Below are 15,030 nucleotides of genomic sequence, written 5' to 3' on the forward strand. Positions count from 1 at the left end.
GTATATTCATGATTAATTGTCATGAAATGATGGTTTAATGACCTACAAGTGAGCATACTTTGGGTAAGGATTGAGGTCAGATTTTTTAAGTTAAAAAGCAGTGTACAAAACGTGCACTACTTGGGAGGTATGTGCAGTCTTTTCAAGCAGAATGAATGGCCCTTTTCAAATTGGAGAGGCTTGACTGATGTATGAAAAGAGGGGCTAATATGGTCAGCTTAAATCTTCTTCCCAACATGAAATCTTGGTTCATGTTTTCATGACTCTTCTATCAAAAGTGCCGATGTAATTTTCTAAATGTGAGCCGTAACTGCTGCAGATTTATGCCAGGCATGACACCTGTAATACTACCATAACATCTGGCATGGGCAAAGACCTCGCGGTAAGGAGACACTGTAAATCAGCACTGCTGGGTTTATATGAGGCCACCGCTGCTGCCTTGCAGAACACTTAGGTTTAGTACCTGAAGAGGCCATGGCAAGTTCAAAGACTTTCTGCAACATTTTCTGTTTGGGTTTATTTTATTTTTATCTGTATTGTATGACCTCAAAGTAGAACAAGTACATCTAGTAATAAATGTTCCTATCAATTGCCCCTGTAATTGCAAATATCTTATTCTACTTTGTGTTGAATAATCAATTTCTGCCAAGTAATACAATCAGAATGTGAGCCCAGCACTCACCGGAAATTAATTCTCAAATGGAAATCAATATCTTTTAACAACAAAGATAAAAAAAAGAAAAATCGTGCTTGAGAGTGGACTTGGTTATGAGAAAATCTGTCAAGTGCATCTTTCTGCTTTGCATTCCAGGTTTTGAGCTATCCCACTGTGATGAGCCGGGGGTGCCGCAATTCGGCTTTAAAGTCAGTGACCAGGGTCACTTTGCTGGAAGTGCAATTACGTATGGTTGTGACCAAGGTTACACTCTGCACGGCAGTGGCATACTCAAGTGCATGACTGGAGAGAGAAGGGCATGGGACAGCAGCCTGCCGTCCTGTATCGGTAATCTTTTCTACCCAACTTATATTTGTTTCCCTTTCTTTCTATTTCAATTCATATTTGTACACACACACAAAGATTCATTCCAATATCATATACCTGCCATGATGATAGTTTTTTAAAATTGTGTTCTTGTGCAATTGCTTGCTCTGTGGCTCTGTTTCTTATTACTTAGGTATACAGTTTAGATGGTGCTGCCCACAAGCCATCAGCATGTTTTTATATAAGGCAATATCAGATATTTGTATGTATTTCAGTCATCCTGAGCTGAGGACATGCACAGCTAGACTGCACTTTCATTTTCAGAAAGAATAGCACTGTGGCAGAAAACAAAGAATATAGCTGTTACCTGCATTGTGCATCTTGCAGGTGTTATGACGTACTTTCTGTATTTTCAAGTCAAGCCAATTGCTCTCTAGAAAAAAAAAAATGTAAATATGAGTAGATTTTCACTGTGTGCCACTTTCTCAGTGGCAAATGAGAGATGGCATTGTGTCATTTCCCTTAGTTTATTTAACTCAGTAAGCAAGTAAAAAAAACAACAACAAAGTAACTGGTAAGTAAAAAAAAAATAAAAATAAAATAAAAAATAATGCCGTAATCATTAGGGGCAGCGTTCATTGCAAGCTTTTATAGTTATGTGTTGAATTTTGAATAGGATTATAACTACTACTTTTACTACTTTATGCTGCATTGTTACACCTTTTTTGCCCAATATTGGTTGAACGTGATTTTAACACAAAAGCCAAACTCAAGGGCCGGGTGCCAGATTCGGCCCACCACTTTGTTTTTTTTTGTGGCCCACGAAAGCCTGGAAATAATGACAGAACATTTCTACTGAATGCAATTGGAGTTTTGTTGTTGTTGTTGTTGTTGTGTGGTGACTGTCGTTGGGAGGCAGAGGTTTCACTCCACTTTATCTTAGCGGCTGTCGTTTTGCACCACAAATGAATAAAATCAGTCTTGCTTGGGAGGGGTGTGCCTCAGTATAATAAATTCTTGGATCTTGCACCACTACCTCAGACTAGAGCTGTTAGGAACGTTTTCCCACAATGCCGTAGATAGGAATATCCAGAATCTGAAATTCAGATCACATTCAGATCAGAATCAGAATTCTGGATATTGTTATCTACAACAGACTGGGGAAATATTCCCTTCCTAACACCTACTTAGTCATTGAGCATGAAATGATGAAGCCTGCATGGATGGGAGGCGAAACGTCTTTCAGCCAAAGCTACGGCCCTCCGGGGGCAACCATAATGGATGTGGCCCACGGTGAAAACGAGTTTGACGCCCCCGTATTATAACCATTATAACCACACTTATAATCAGATGCTATGCTTGTATTAAGTGTCATTTGTTCTTTCATTGTAGATGGCAAGATTACAATGATGAGGGCGATGCCATCGTTTGGATGAAAAGATAGTTCTTCCTCCCTGTAATGCAAGGGCCAGCCAGCCCCATATATCCGTATATTGTCCAGAACACATACTTTTTTAAAACATTCATTTAAAGCACCATTAGCAGAAACTGAGATTCCATTTTTTTTCGTGAGTGGCAAAGGAAAAAAAACATAATTTAGTTTGGTCCTTTGTAATCACAAAAACATTTTTTTTTTTCAGCGTATGTAGTTGATGTGTTTGTGTGTGTGTGTGTTCATTCAGCGGAATGCGGTGGCAGTTTCAAGGGGAAAACATCAGGGCGCATCCTTTCACCTGGTTATCCATTTCCGTATGACAACAACCTGAGGTGCACGTGGACCATTGAGGTCAACTCTGGGAATATTGTCAGGTAACTCAGGTTGCTTTTACATTGTGCAAATCTTGACATTTCTGCTATAATAATAAGACCTTCTGGAATCAATTCATGACACTAACCAAGGTTCCACTGTATATGCAAACTGTATCCAAAAGTCTTGGTAGCAACAAGTAACAAGTGTATCTGGGTTATTGTGTCTGTATGATGAAGATGGGGGGGATATAGTTGAACAGAAACATATATACAAAAACAAATGATTGGACAAGTGATGCATCTGTGTGAGAGTAATGATAGACAATGATAGAACATGTCGGCCCTTGTAATGAACTGTTCCACGATGTCGGGAACTGTTAGTAGTTTTTGGGAAGCAACACTTTTTTTTCCTTGATAAAACACTAGCACAAATGACTAGTCTAATCAAATATAAGTGGTTACAATAGAGACCACATCCTATTACTAAATCGAATAATTTTGAAATGAATCAAGAGAACTGGAGTCAATATAACCACCTTGCTTTCACTACTTTTGCAGTCTCCAGTTTCTTGCTTTCGACACAGAGGCATCCCATGATATCCTGAAGGTGTGGGATGGTCCGCCAGAGAATGAAATGTCTCTGAAGGAGGTTAGCGGCTCACTGCTGCCTGAGGGGATCCACTCTACTCTCAATGTGGTCACCATTCAGTTTGAAACAGACTTCTACATCACCAAGTCTGGCTTTGCCATTGACTTCTCCAGTGAGTATTGTCTTGGAGATGAGTAGGTTAAAAACAAGCACCTGGTCACCACATGTAATACCATATTGTCACTGTTCAATGAAAAAAACATGGATTTTCAAATTGTGTCCATTTATATTTTTTATTTGAAAACAAAACAAAAGATTTCTTTGTTTTAGAAATTAAAAAAAACAAAAACAATTTGTAAAAACCCGGGTGTGTGGCACATTACAGTAAAATCCAAATTTCAAGAAATCAACTGCAAATAAGGAACTTTGTATTATGTTACATGTACATGAACAAAGTTAGATCTGTTTTTTTTTAATATCATTTTTGAATAAATATTTTTTTAATTCATGCATGATTTTATTTTAAATGATGTCAAATATCCAAATCCCTTTGAGTTGGCTGGAATTCCTGAATGGTAACCTAATATGTTTATGAAACCTCACATATTACATTTTGATTGTCTTGTATCAAATCCACTGTCGGGGTGTTCGAGGCAAAATCCTTAAAATTCTAAATCTCTTTCCAAATACTTCTGGACCTACACCCATAATCTGTATGTGAATCCCCAGGTTCACTTGCCACAGCCTGCAGAGATCCAGGTATCCCCATGAATGGCACTCGCAACGGGGAAGGACGGGAGCCTGGTGATTCTGTGACCTTCTCTTGTGATCCGGGATATGAATTGCAGGGGGAGAGCAGAATCACCTGTATCCAAGTGGAAAATAGATACTACTGGCAACCCAGCCCTCCAAGTTGCATTGGTGAGATGAGAGAGAGGGATTTGGCATGAGAAACATAAGAGAAATAAGTTGATGTTTGTAAATTAAAAAAAAAGAGGGAATGACATACAGAAGATCATCGTGAAAATTACAGTGAGGGTTTTCTTTTATTATTTTTACGACAAATACGACTGTTTTGATATAGGTGCGCTGGAACCAACTCGTATTTGGACAAAACCACTTCCACACAGTGTCTTAATAGGGCTGAGCAGCTAATTACCTTACAATGCAATTAGAAATAATTACACCAAGTAGGTCCAAAGAAATAGATGTTCTTCACTAACTGCCAATGACTGGTGTTTTTTCCCCTACTTGGGGACTATACAGAACTATACAGAACTACACTTTTGCTCTCTGATTGCATTTACCAGCTTATGTACTGTAACTCAACTAATTCTAATGACTGAGAGAAAACCGTACGTGATTGCGAGCTGTACTTAAATAAAGTCATCTTATGTTCACGTTCTCACTCCAGGTTGTTATTGAGTGAAGTGAAGTGCTATATATTTTGATTATGACAGCAAGTGCTCTTTCTCTCGGCCTTGCACGTTGGCAATTGATTGAAATGAGCTAAGTCAAGAGACTGACAGCATCGCAAGTATGCTTCAAAAAGTATTTCAAAGTATGTTGCAATGACTATCTGTCTTCATCTCTTCTTTTTTTGTCTAAAGCTCCATGCGGGGGGAATGTGACTGGATCTTCAGGATTCATCCTGTCACCCAACTACCCTCACCCTTACCCGCATAGTAAAGACTGTGACTGGCTTATTGCTGTGCATTCGGACTATGTCATATCCTTGGCTTTTATCAGGTACAACAAGCTGCTACACTGTCCCCTTGAGTTAGTAAAACATCTTTAAGAAAATGAGTTTCCGAATGCCTGTACAGTGGTACCTCAGTTTGTGTCATTCATTTGTTCCAAAATGTCCAACACGAAACGGAAGCCGAGGCAATTTTTCCCCATAAGAAATAATGGAAATCCATTAAATCCGTTCCAGAAACCTATTAAAGGGATATTTCTGATTTTTTTACATGAATTTGTATGACATCCCCATCAGCAGTGGACTATATCAATGGTGACTTACCCCCCCCATTTGGTCCCGTGACTTTAGTTCTGGTTGGATTTCCGTGACGACGAACATAGTTCTGCTTCAGATCCCTCAATGGTATATTTGTCTCCCGTGGTGTCCCTGCGCACTGTTGCCTCTCCATTCGTGTGTATGTGATGAAGATGCATCTTCTTCCGCTGTGGAACACACGTAAACAAGATGGCCGTGGCGCTCCGTCGCAGTTGAAGATTTGAGCGTTTTCATCACAGGGACGCAGGGACACGGCGGGAGACAAATATACCGCCGAGTGAGGTCTGATTTTTTTGAGGAGTCATTTTTATGATTCAAATGTATTACTTTTTTGAACGTATATTGTTTTGAGAAGCCAAACTCTTTACTTAAAAGACCCAGCAACTAAGCAGAACTACGTCCCTCGTCACAGAAATCCGACCTGAACTGGACTCGAGGGCAAGTCACTGTTGATATAGTCCACTGCTAATGGGGATGCCATACAACTTCATGTCAAAAAATCTGAAGTATTCCTTTGATTTTAACAAGAAAAAAAAAAGATAAACATATTTATGGTGCTTTCGTTCAGCACTCGGATTTCGCAGAATCATACTGTACAGGGCAAACGGACGAGTTTGTTACGTGCAATATTGTACAAAAACAGACGGTGTACAGAAAACAAGGCAAATTTTTGGCAAACATTTTGAAGGAAAACCAAATCATACGAAAACTCAGGTTCCACTGTGTATGAAATGCAAAACAGAAGGATTTGGTTGCCGTCAGTCTGTATTTTTAAAATGCATCATTTAATTTCACAATAATTAAAGGCTCTTAGGACCTGATCTGCTAAAGGTTTGCGTGTATAAAACATGTGCAAACTTGACTGCGTGTGCAAAGCTGATATACTAACAAGGTGCAATTTGGATTTCGTCTGCAGACCTCCGCCAAGCGCCATAGTTCTCCCCATATTCTTGTCCTGTATTTTTTTCCAAGTGCGCTGACCATTTTTTGTGGAGTTTTGTGCCGAAAATGGACCTATCTTGCAATGTTAAAAAAATTTCTGGATCCAGACGGTGATCCGGATCAGCCCCAAAATTTAATCAGTTCTTCCATATCCCATTTCTGACAATTCCTGAACATTTCATCCAAATTCATTCAGAACTTTTCATTGTTTTGAACACAAACAGATAAATGCCGGCAAAAACATAACCTGCGCTTTGTGCTGTGCTTGGCGGAGGTAAAAATAGCACCCGCAGTCCATTTTGCATGTTTGCTTTGATGAACATTCTGAATACATGTAGATTATCAGAATGCACTAAATATTGGAAGGAGGAGATGCAAATATAATCATTTTACACCCGTAATGTGATTTATCAAATCTGAAACTGTTTGCGGTTATATTTGAGTCTTGTTTAGCACATTTGAACGGTAGATGCAAACTAGGGCATATGCACGGCTTGTGACTGTAGCAAGAAGGAGGCAGAGACAATGACAGACAATGTAGAGAGATAACCTTCCAATGCTTGACTGTCAACATATTTGGACAGTCAGAAGTAGAAGTAGTAAAGACTCTTTCCAGCAATGCCAGTTTTGAGCTATTGAAAAACTCGCAGCACTGCTTTTTCTTACGTCTGGATCATTCCAATGCACCATCACATTTAGTGCCGGTGTAATAACAAGCTGTCGCGTCCTTATATATACTGTAGTGTGTGTTTTAGTATGGATTTTACCAGGCAATGCAGGTATCTAAGTAATGTCTAAGGAGCTATATACAGTATAAGTCCTATCATTACCTAATAAATGGTACATTTCATTGTTTAATAGTATACAACACATACAGTATATTTCACAACATGTAGTGTAAAACATGTACACTGTATGAAATTGTAAAATATACTTTGGTATTATTATGACGATGCAATGTCTCTGCTGGATTTCACCAGTGTGTTTATTTGCATCCTCCACCAAGACCTCCAACTGCATGGCTTTAAATTTCATTTTTTCTTTTACAGCCAGTCTGCTCACTCAAACTTTCCATGGTGACAGCCGGTACCACACCTAACGCCCTCATTTAAATAGAGCGGTGTGCGACACTTTTGCACATTTAAAAAATGACACAAGCAATGATAGTAGACCACGTGCAACACGCCCACTCATAGCACATGAAATTAGGTTGCATGCACTCGTTATTTGGGGTCTTAGCAGATCAGCCCCTTAGTATTTCATGTTAATGTTGTTGAATGTTAGGTAAAGGTAAAAGGAACACTTGTTATTTCTTTCTTATGTACGTATAGTAAGTGGCTCACACAACACAGCTTTCTTAAAAGTTGTAGTGTGTTTCCAAACCTAAAACGGAATGCAGTCAGTTCACAGTGAATGCACCACAGCCCAGGTTGCACCTCAGAATTGCTTGTTCTCTGTGACGGAACCAGCGTTAACATCACTGAACAAAGTTGCCTGTGTGTGTGCAGTCATGCACAAGGGTTTGAGTCCAGGTGTGTTGGTAGATAGAGGAAAAGCATTTTTTTCTTCTTGAGAAATGCCTAAAAAGCACATATTGCAGCCGCTTTGCTGAATTGCTAAGAAATAATATTTTCAAGTGAATACTGTGTATTGCAGGAAGTGATGCGATATGAGTGCAACTCATTTTCTATGCCGAATGATACTCAGAAGCTTTACATTATTAATTACAATTTAGCAATGTAGTAGCAAGTCAGGCAGAGTGAGATGGGCCTGAGGGCAGTCCTACTCTTGACTGCGTTGGTACTTTTGCTGTTTTTACACTTACACCTACTTCTCTCCTTCTCCGGGAAAGAAAAAAAAAATCCATCCGTTTTATTTGTTCAACTTTGTCCTTCAAAATCAACATCTTACAGAGCACAGTGCTGCTTTGTGACCTGGGCTTGCCAAGCGCAAGAATGGAGTCATCATTTTTAAACTAGAGTTGCCACAATCCAAGTCAAATGCAATTATCGCTAAGCTATTTACATTTTTGTCATAAAGCACGCTCATTATTTTGAAAATAAATGCACCGCTCTCTCCCTCATTGTGGCAAGTGATTTGATATACAAAGCAACAATATGAAATTATCTTTTCACACTGCATTGCCACTGCCATCTGGGAAGAAGTTATGCCACCACGGTGTCACAACAATTTAATCTCCTCCCACCTCATGGGGGGGGAGATCATTTTTTATCTTTTGAGTCTGGAGATGCAAAACAAATTGCCTGACTTCACTTCTCACACTATTGTGCTTACTTTTATTTTGAAACCTGCAGCACATCTCACATATTATATACAATGTTTGGCATACTTGTGGTTCAGACTCAAAATAACAACAATTTGATCTGATTCTGTTGCAGCTTCAGTATTGAGCCCAACTATGATTTCTTGTATATCTACGATGGGCCAGACAGCAGCGCTCATCTGATTGGAAGTTTCCAGGACAGTAAACTTCCTGAGAAGATTGAGAGCTCCTCCAACTTCATGTACTTGGCATTCCGTAGTGATGGCTCTGTGAGCTACACTGGCTTTCATATGGAGTACAAAGGTACGTGACGATGCGGCCTTCTGTGTGCATGCTGTATTTACAGTAGCTAACGATTTCATCTTATGCATAAAGATTCATTCGATCCAGCGCATCTTTTGGCATATATACCGTATTTTCTGGGATATAAGTTACTTTTTTCATACTTTGGCTGGTCCAGCGACTTATATAATCACTTGTGACTTATATATCATATATGTATATACAGTATATAATTGATCATGTGTTTTTGACGACACCCAGCGGCCGCAATATTTCAGTGAGTTGAGCTTGTGATGCAGTTAGGCACATGAGTGTGTGACGGAGTTAGGCACAGACATTGAATGATACAGAGCAGACGTGACACTTTTTGTTCCAAATTGTATTTGTGTGTGAGCAATGCAACTATTTTTTTGTATGATACCTGTGTGGATTGAGAAATGTCATGTTTTAGACACCAATGTTGTTTAACTAATTCAATACCAAAGACGTAATTATATGTTTTTATAAACCCAAATGCCTAATCCCAGCAACGTAATTGTACGTTTTTTACGTTTTTTTTGCACGAGAGGCTAAAGGAGGTGACGGTGCAACTCCTCACCAATGGATTAGGCTTGAGAGCAATTTGAATGCCATAAAAACGGCCACTAGGTGGCAGAAGTGCATCATGAGAGGAAGGAGTAACACACATGACAAGAAGAGGAAGCTCTGCATAAAGGCAGCTGTTACATCGCTACAGACACACAGAAAATGATGCATTGTGGGGAAATTTCAACGCATGCACACGCACATAGACACGTGCACACACATAGTTCAGTTCCAAATGTGGAAATTGTAAATAGTTCATGATATTATATTTGTAAAGTTATTTTGAAAAACAAAAAAAAAAACATTTTTGTGTTTTTTATGTTGTAGTACAGTTGTTTAGATATTTGAGCTGTCAGAAAAGCAGACCATTTGTGTCAAAGTGAAAGCTATGCTTGAAAAGTATCTGTTCACAAAAAGCTCGTTTTGTCCCTTTTCTCGTGGGCAACTCATATTTTCCTGAAACTTAACTATGTTCTACTGCTGATTACTAAAGAACGGTAGTTTCCATGTTTATATAGCCATAGAACGCATGTTTATATATGTTTATATAGCCATAGAACGCATGATTATATTGCCATAGAACACATGATTATGTAGCCATAGAACGCATGGTTATATAGCCATAGATCACATCTTTATGTAGTCATAGAACGCATGATTATATAGCCATAGAACGCATGGTTATATAGCCATAGAACGCATGATTATATAGCCATAGAACATATGTTTACATAGCCATAGAACACATGATTATATAGCCATAGAACGCATGGTTATATAGCCATAGACACATGTCTATATAGCCATAGAACGCATGGTTATATAGCCATAGAACACATGTTTATATAGCCATAGAACGCATGGTTATATAGCCATAGAACACATGTTTATATAGCCATAGAACGCATGGTTATATAGCCATAGAACACGTTTATATAGTCATAGAACGTATGATTATATAGCCATAGAACGCATGATTATACAGTATAGCCATAGAACACATGTTTACATAGTCATAGAACGCATGGTTATATAGTCATAGAACCCATAGTTATATAGCCATAGAATATATGTTTATATAGCCATAGAACACATTATTATATAGCCATAGAACACATGGTTATATAGCCATAGAACACATGTTTATATAGTCATAGAACGCATGATTATATAGCCATAGAATGCATGATTATATAGCCATAGAACGCATGTTTACATAGTCATAGAACGAATGGTTATATAGCCATAGAACCCATAGTTATATAGCCATAGAGTATATGTTTATATAGCCATAGAACACATGGTTATATAGCCATAGAATGCATGATTATATAGCCATAGAACGCATGTTTACATAGTCATAGAACGAATGGTTATATAGCCATAGAACCCATAGTTATATAGCCATAGAGTATATGTTTATATAGCCATAGAACCCATAGTTATATAGCCATAGAGTATATGTTTATATAGCCATAGAACACATGATTATATAGCCATAGAATGCATGATTATATAGCCATAGAACACATGTTTATATAGTCATAGAACGCATGTTTACATAGTCATAGAACGCATGATTATATAGCCATAGAATGCATGATTATATAGCCATAGAACGCATGGTTATATAGCCATAGAATATATGTTTATATAGCCATAGAACGCATGATTATATAGCCATAGAACACATGTTTATATAACCATAGAACGCATGATTATATAGCCATAGAACACATGTTTACATAGCCATAGAACACATGTTTACATAGCCATAGAACGCAATATTCTGTGTGCCTTGAAAAATCTGTCATAATCATCTAATATGGATAATGGAACTACTGTGTCAGCCACTCGCTAACTAATTACACTCACAATTTACAGTCTATTTAATTCATTTGTGAAAACCAAAAAAAAGTTTTGGTGTTATGGTGTTAAAATATGGCTGTCACAATATGTTTCTACACACCAGAATGCATCCTGTCACGTATTAAAGGTTTCTGACCTTTTAAACAAATATGTTTTATTGTATGAAAACGTTGACATTTTAAACAAATGTTTTTATTGTATCTATATGCTAAAAAAATACTTATTTCACCTTCTCTAGCTTCAGTTCGTCTCCTTGTTGGTGTAAACATTGCCCCCTCCCGCTGGCTGTGTCTTCTTCTCTTGTGAATTTAATGTTGTTATGAGCGACGCCATGACACTCCTGGAAAAAAAAAAAATAGCTCTATCAACAGTAAATGTGACTTAGTCCAGTGTGGCTTACATGTTTTCCTCCTTATGACATATTTTTTGACTGATGTGACTTATACTCTGGCGTGACCTATAGTCTGGAAAAATACGGTAAATATGTATTTTTTGCATATTCTGTTTCCCTTCACTTGATGTATGCTTCTCCAACAATTTAGTTTAATTAAACTGTCTCCTGTGAATGCATCCCAGGAATTTGTGCTTGAATCTCGATAAGATTAAAACCTCTCTCTTGCACAGTTCTTCCTGTTCTGAATGTGTTCTTTTTTGATTGCCAGCCAAACTGCGGGAGGCATGTTTTGATCCAGGGAATGTGATGAATGGCACTAGAATGGGCACTGACTACAAGCTGGGATCTATGGTTACATTTAATTGTGAAGCTGGATACCTACTGCAAGGCTACTCTACTTTGACATGTGTCATGGGCAACAGCAAGAGACCAGAGTGGGACAGAAGCAAGCCAAGTTGCCAAGGTGAGAAGCAAAGCTGCTGGGTCAATATGTGGTGCTTTGTGGTACTTAGACTGCTTTGTAGTGAATTGCAGTCAATCTTTGAGGTCCCCAACAAAAAACATTGGAACCATGGTTCATAAAACCAAATAAATATTGGCTAAAAAACAAAATACTGTAGTTGAGAAAAGTAGCTGGAATTCTCATGTGGTAAAAAATATACCATGCTTAATGGTTTCGTGCCTGGTGGGATCACATTGCAATCTATGAGGATACATTTTATTATTCAACTCCAGTTGGCTTATTGCCATTTTACATAGTTTTGGATTATCATGGGGTCAAGGACAGAAGTAGTGAACTTTCAAGATAACCACCCGTACACTCTTTCATTCACATTACACCTTTTTAATACTTTTCAACATATTTAATCTGCTGTGGCTGAATTAGAATTCCTCTCCTAGTTTCAACGGCGGCTTACTGTGGTACCAGCAAGCTATTCATTACTTTTACAGTCACTGAACAGCCCTATGTGCTTTACAAAAGTGTCCATCACCACTTTCCATTTAGTAGTTTCACCTTGAAAACAAATTTTAACTGATGACTTTACAGTCCAGAGGCTAAATGTAATGACCTCAGCTTCCCAGTGTACAGCCTGTTGATGTGCCCGTGTATGATTCAGCAGGTAACTCAGGGTGATGATGCATCCCTAAAAAGAAAAACATGTCACTCAATGCAAACCTATCACTTTGTTGAACTTTATACTGAAGAGCAGATGTTCTACAGTACTACAAGCATATGCTCAGGGTTTAACCCAATTTAATAACAAATAGTGCTATCTACAGTATATCACCTCATACGTCTGAAAGGGTTTGCTCCTACTCTGAATTTTCGCTCATACATTTCCATTGAGTCATTTGCCTTCATTCTCCATCTGAAACATTCAGCCTTCAGTATATTAGATTTCTCCTTTTGTGCTGTGGCGGTTCCATTATCGCCGATATCTGTCGGAGTGAATTGAACTACGGGGCCGGTTCAGTATTCTTTAAATGTATTCAGTTTTAAATCTAAAAAAAACATTGTGACCCATTTATTTGCAGCTGTTTGAAGTCTTTCTTGACTTTATAATGATACTGCATTTCAATTCTACACGTGAATGAACAAATCCTGTTTCTGCTGTTGGTGATGAAGGCGTCATGATCATTGTCTCTTTGCCATTAAAAATTAATACAAGTTTAACATAATTTTTGCATTATATTACTGCACTTTTTTCTGGCCATCATCCACAATCAAACAAAACAAACACATGTCTTTCCCTTTTCTGTGCTTTCTAGATAGCTGCCTCGTGCTGGCAGTTTTTCACTAACAATGCAGGGAATGGGGATTCACCTATGACACCTATAGACATCCCAAATCCTCCAAATATGTTTTGTATATAGTAGTAACAGTGTTGGTGGGCGAGAGACTCAAGACCGGCATAACTAGGTGAATATAGAGCTTGCCAAGCCATGCAGATAGAAATCAAATGTTTCTGCAGTACAGAGTGGCACACAAGTGTTTACCATGGATGGAAAGGCTTTGTGTATCTGGCGAGGAGGGCACTGCTCCAAGAGACTACATCACAACGAAGAATTGTTAGCGCTAACAAATCAATCCTACGGTGGTAAATATTTTTTTCTACCTAGCCAAAATCAACTGCAAAACACGCTCCAAGACAGCTGGGACAGACAGACAACTGTCCATCAAGTAAGTCACCATGATCTACAGTAGATTCTCATACATGGAACACACAGTGCTTGAAATCACAGCTATGTACACAGTTGATTTATGCCAGAAAAGTAGTTGCCCTGTGTTAGCTCCTACAATAACAATTTCGCTATAGCTTGGTTAATATGGTGGTCACGGCATGAAAATGGAGCATTGTTTTTAATGTTTTTTTAGAGGGCTTTATCGGTGAAATAGGTGAATCCCCATTACGTACATTGTTAGTGAAAAACTGCCAGCACAAGTTATCTAGAATGCACAGAAAAGCCCAAGATGTGTGTTCTTGTCTCACACAGGGATTTTGCATAATGGGCACTTTTTTTTTTTAAAGGTTTTCCTTAAAGGCATTTTTAAATTACATAAACAAATTAAGAGAATCTCACCTGCCTTTTTGAACTTGTCCATTTTGTGCCAGCATAGTATAATGCTGTTTGGCATTATATTTCTATGACATCTTGTGTTTTTGGTCATTGGTGCTGCAAGGTTCTTGCATGTGTATGCCACATTAGAACGCTTGAAAGTGACATGTCTGTGTTAAGAAGGTGTCTGATACAAACACTTGAGTTGATTGTCGTGTCCTGAAAAAGTCCTTGAAAGCCATCTCTAGAGAGGAGGAGACATTCTAAACACTAACAGTGTCAGCATTATTTTGTAGATGAAACTCATGCTGACACATGGGATTTTCATGCCTTTTTAACTCCTGTACAACAATACCTTTCAATGATTCTAACAGATGTTCTTTGACTTTCAGAATGAAATTAAAATACTTAAAAATAGATGGAGCTTTACCTGAAATATTTTATCAATTTCAAAAAAAAAAAAAGTATTGGAACCTCGGTTTTTGTCACGAGTGCATTCCGATAGGTCTGAAACCTACTAAAACTGAATGAATGTTCCCCATAATAAATAATGTGAATCCATCTAATTTGTTCTAGGCAACCAAAAACATGAACACAAAACATGTTTTATAGAGAATAATCAGTTTTACATGCAGAAAACAAGCAAAATATGTGTAAATGACGAACTTTGAACTTTATTGTAAGCTTCAGCAGCAGGTACAATCATGATTACACACCCTGGCCCGGCTCACTTTGTGTCTCTGTTAAAGCAGATACTTGTGCCATTACTGTGTTAGTT

General features: G+C 38.2%; 1 protein-coding gene across 6 annotated transcripts in view; it reads left to right on the top strand.

Annotated features, from left to right (window-relative positions):
• Positions 1 to 15,030, top strand: part of LOC129185423 (CUB and sushi domain-containing protein 3-like) — a 307,190-nt gene that overhangs the window by 133,201 nt on the left and 158,959 nt on the right. For all 6 annotated transcript variants that reach the window (XR_008572067.1, XM_054782498.1, XM_054782497.1 and 3 more), the window contains exons 24-30: positions 812 to 1,003; positions 2,665 to 2,791; positions 3,290 to 3,492; positions 4,050 to 4,241; positions 4,931 to 5,069; positions 8,679 to 8,866; positions 11,962 to 12,156. Coding sequence is in view for 5 of the 6 variants with exons in the window: in XM_054782498.1 (XP_054638473.1) it covers positions 812 to 1,003; positions 2,665 to 2,791; positions 3,290 to 3,492; positions 4,050 to 4,241; positions 4,931 to 5,069; positions 8,679 to 8,866; positions 11,962 to 12,156 (1,236 nt within the window). In the remaining variant the exon portion in view is untranslated. The remainder of the gene's footprint in view (positions 1 to 811; positions 1,004 to 2,664; positions 2,792 to 3,289; positions 3,493 to 4,049; positions 4,242 to 4,930; positions 5,070 to 8,678; positions 8,867 to 11,961; positions 12,157 to 15,030) is intronic.

The sequence above is a fragment of the Dunckerocampus dactyliophorus genome, chromosome 7 (assembly GCF_027744805.1).
Source record: "Dunckerocampus dactyliophorus isolate RoL2022-P2 chromosome 7, RoL_Ddac_1.1, whole genome shotgun sequence".
Taxonomy (NCBI): domain Eukaryota; kingdom Metazoa; phylum Chordata; class Actinopteri; order Syngnathiformes; family Syngnathidae; genus Dunckerocampus; species Dunckerocampus dactyliophorus.